This window comes from Plectropomus leopardus, unplaced genomic scaffold, assembly GCF_008729295.1.
Source record: "Plectropomus leopardus isolate mb unplaced genomic scaffold, YSFRI_Pleo_2.0 unplaced_scaffold26550, whole genome shotgun sequence".
Taxonomy (NCBI): Eukaryota; Metazoa; Chordata; class Actinopteri; order Perciformes; family Serranidae; genus Plectropomus; species Plectropomus leopardus.
The window spans coordinates 1,526-3,346 of record NW_024628880.1 but is presented as its reverse complement, the minus strand read 5'-3'; the positions used below and the strand labels follow the sequence as shown (position 1 = coordinate 3,346).

At 36.7% G+C, this 1,821-nt stretch overlaps 1 protein-coding gene across 1 annotated transcript; it reads left to right on the top strand.

Moving 5' to 3' along the window:
* The first annotated feature begins 12 nt into the window (after window positions 1-12).
* On the top strand, window positions 13-1,579 carry LOC121966981 (vicilin-like seed storage protein At2g18540). Its single transcript, XM_042517044.1, has one exon. The coding sequence runs from the start codon at window positions 141-143 to the stop codon at window positions 1,152-1,154; it is 1,014 nt and encodes a 337-aa protein (XP_042372978.1). The 5' UTR covers window positions 13-140; the 3' UTR covers window positions 1,155-1,579.
* Window positions 1,580-1,821: the final 242 nt, after the last annotated feature.

Below are 1,821 nucleotides of genomic sequence, written 5' to 3'. Positions count from 1 at the left end.
TTGAGAGTTACATCAAAGCAGAAGGTGATGACTCCTTAGATAAACTGATCACTGAATGTGGAGGAAGATACCATGTCTTCAACAACAACGATCAGAGGAATCGTTCCCAGGTCAGCCAGCTGCTGACCAAGATTGAGTCAATGGTAAACAGAAATGGCGGTGCCTACTACACCTCTGAGATGTTTGAAAATGCAGAGGCAGCCATACAAAAGGAAAAGGAGAAGATCATAAAGAAAAAGGAACCAGAGATAAAGAGGAAAGAGAGGGTGCTTGAAAGAAAACACCAAGAAGCGATTACAGAGCTTAAATCTAAACTTGAGCGAAAAAGAACAGAAAAAGTCCAACTGGTCAAAGAAAAGGAGGAGCACATTACGTATCAGGATATGAGAGAAAGACAAAAGAGAGAAGAGGAGGAAATCAACAAGAGAAGGGAGGAGGAATTCCAACAACACGAATGGAAACGAGAATTTGAAGCTCTGGAGGCCAGACTCGCATATGCAGCAGTGTCAAAGGAAATGTCTGGCTGGGTGTTTTTAATACAAGACAGAGAAGACAAGAGAAAGCAGAAAGAAGCCTGGGAGAAGGAAAGACGAGAATGGTGGGACAAACGACGTCGAGAAGATGAACAGACACGTGAAGAGGAGCGACTTGAAAAGCTCAGACGAGAAAGTGACCAAGAAGTCAAAATATATGAAAATGAAGACGATATAATCACAAGAGAACATGAGGACAGAGCACTGAAATCATTACAAGATCTCCATAAGAGGGAAAAGGAGGAAATGAGGAGGGAAATGGAAGAGGAGGCCAGGAAGCAAGCTGAAGAATGCAATGAGTTCAGAGAGAAATATGCCAAGGATGTTTTTGCAGAGATGGACAGGATCAAAAAGGAAATGGCTGATCTGAAGTGGAGGCAACAAAACCGAAAAGAATCAATCATAAACCAGCTGCTCAAAAACAGAACTTCCCAAAGAGACTTTGAGAAGTTGAAGAGAAAACAAGAACAAGAAATTAACGAACTGACATCTTCCTACAACGGAGAACATCTCCACGAAGAAATCAACAAGCTAAAGAAAAAACACGAAGAGGAAAAAAGTGACTGGATACAAGCTCATGTGCAGAAAGCCATCGAGAACAAGATTTGCTCCATTTTATGACACCTTTTAAAAAGTTTCAGCTGCAGAAACTGTGCGCTTTTGTTTTGATGGCTTAAACATTAGCTGAATTGGTGTTTAAACAGTGCCCATATCAAGTTTTAAAGTTATCTTTTTTTATTTAACCAATGAAAATAACAATATTATATATATAATACTGTACAGTTGTGAGTGCAATTATCTGTTAACAATTAACAATTATATTGGCCAGTGCACTGAAGTTACACTGATGTTAATGGGTTTTAATGATTTTTTAAAAACTTTTTTACCTTTTAACCTTTTGCTACCTACTTCTAAGAAATAATAGTTTTAAATCAATGTTAAGAGTAAACCAGTGGAACCTGCTGCAAACATAATTCTTTAAGAAATGTCTAATCTCCCACTGACATAATAACAATTGCAGCTGTAAAATGTAACTAAAAAAGCTTTGTTCACACTGTAAATATCTGTTTTTACTTCTCTTTGGTTGTGTTTATAATTACAAAAGGAAATGCCACCAGACTTTAGGAAAGTTCAGATGTCTTTATTACCTGTAAAGTTGTGCATCTGTTAACAGACATGTAAGCAAGATTTCTGCATGTCAAATGAAACTTATAAATTGATATATATACATATATATATTTTAATTTTAAGAGAGTTTAGAGATATAACATGAATGTTAATTGTAAAC

Excerpts from the sequence above, each read along its gene's own strand:
- LOC121966981 (XM_042517044.1), top strand. The coding sequence starts at position 141 with ATGGTAAACAGAAATGGCGGTGCCTACTACACCTCTGAGATGTTTGAA.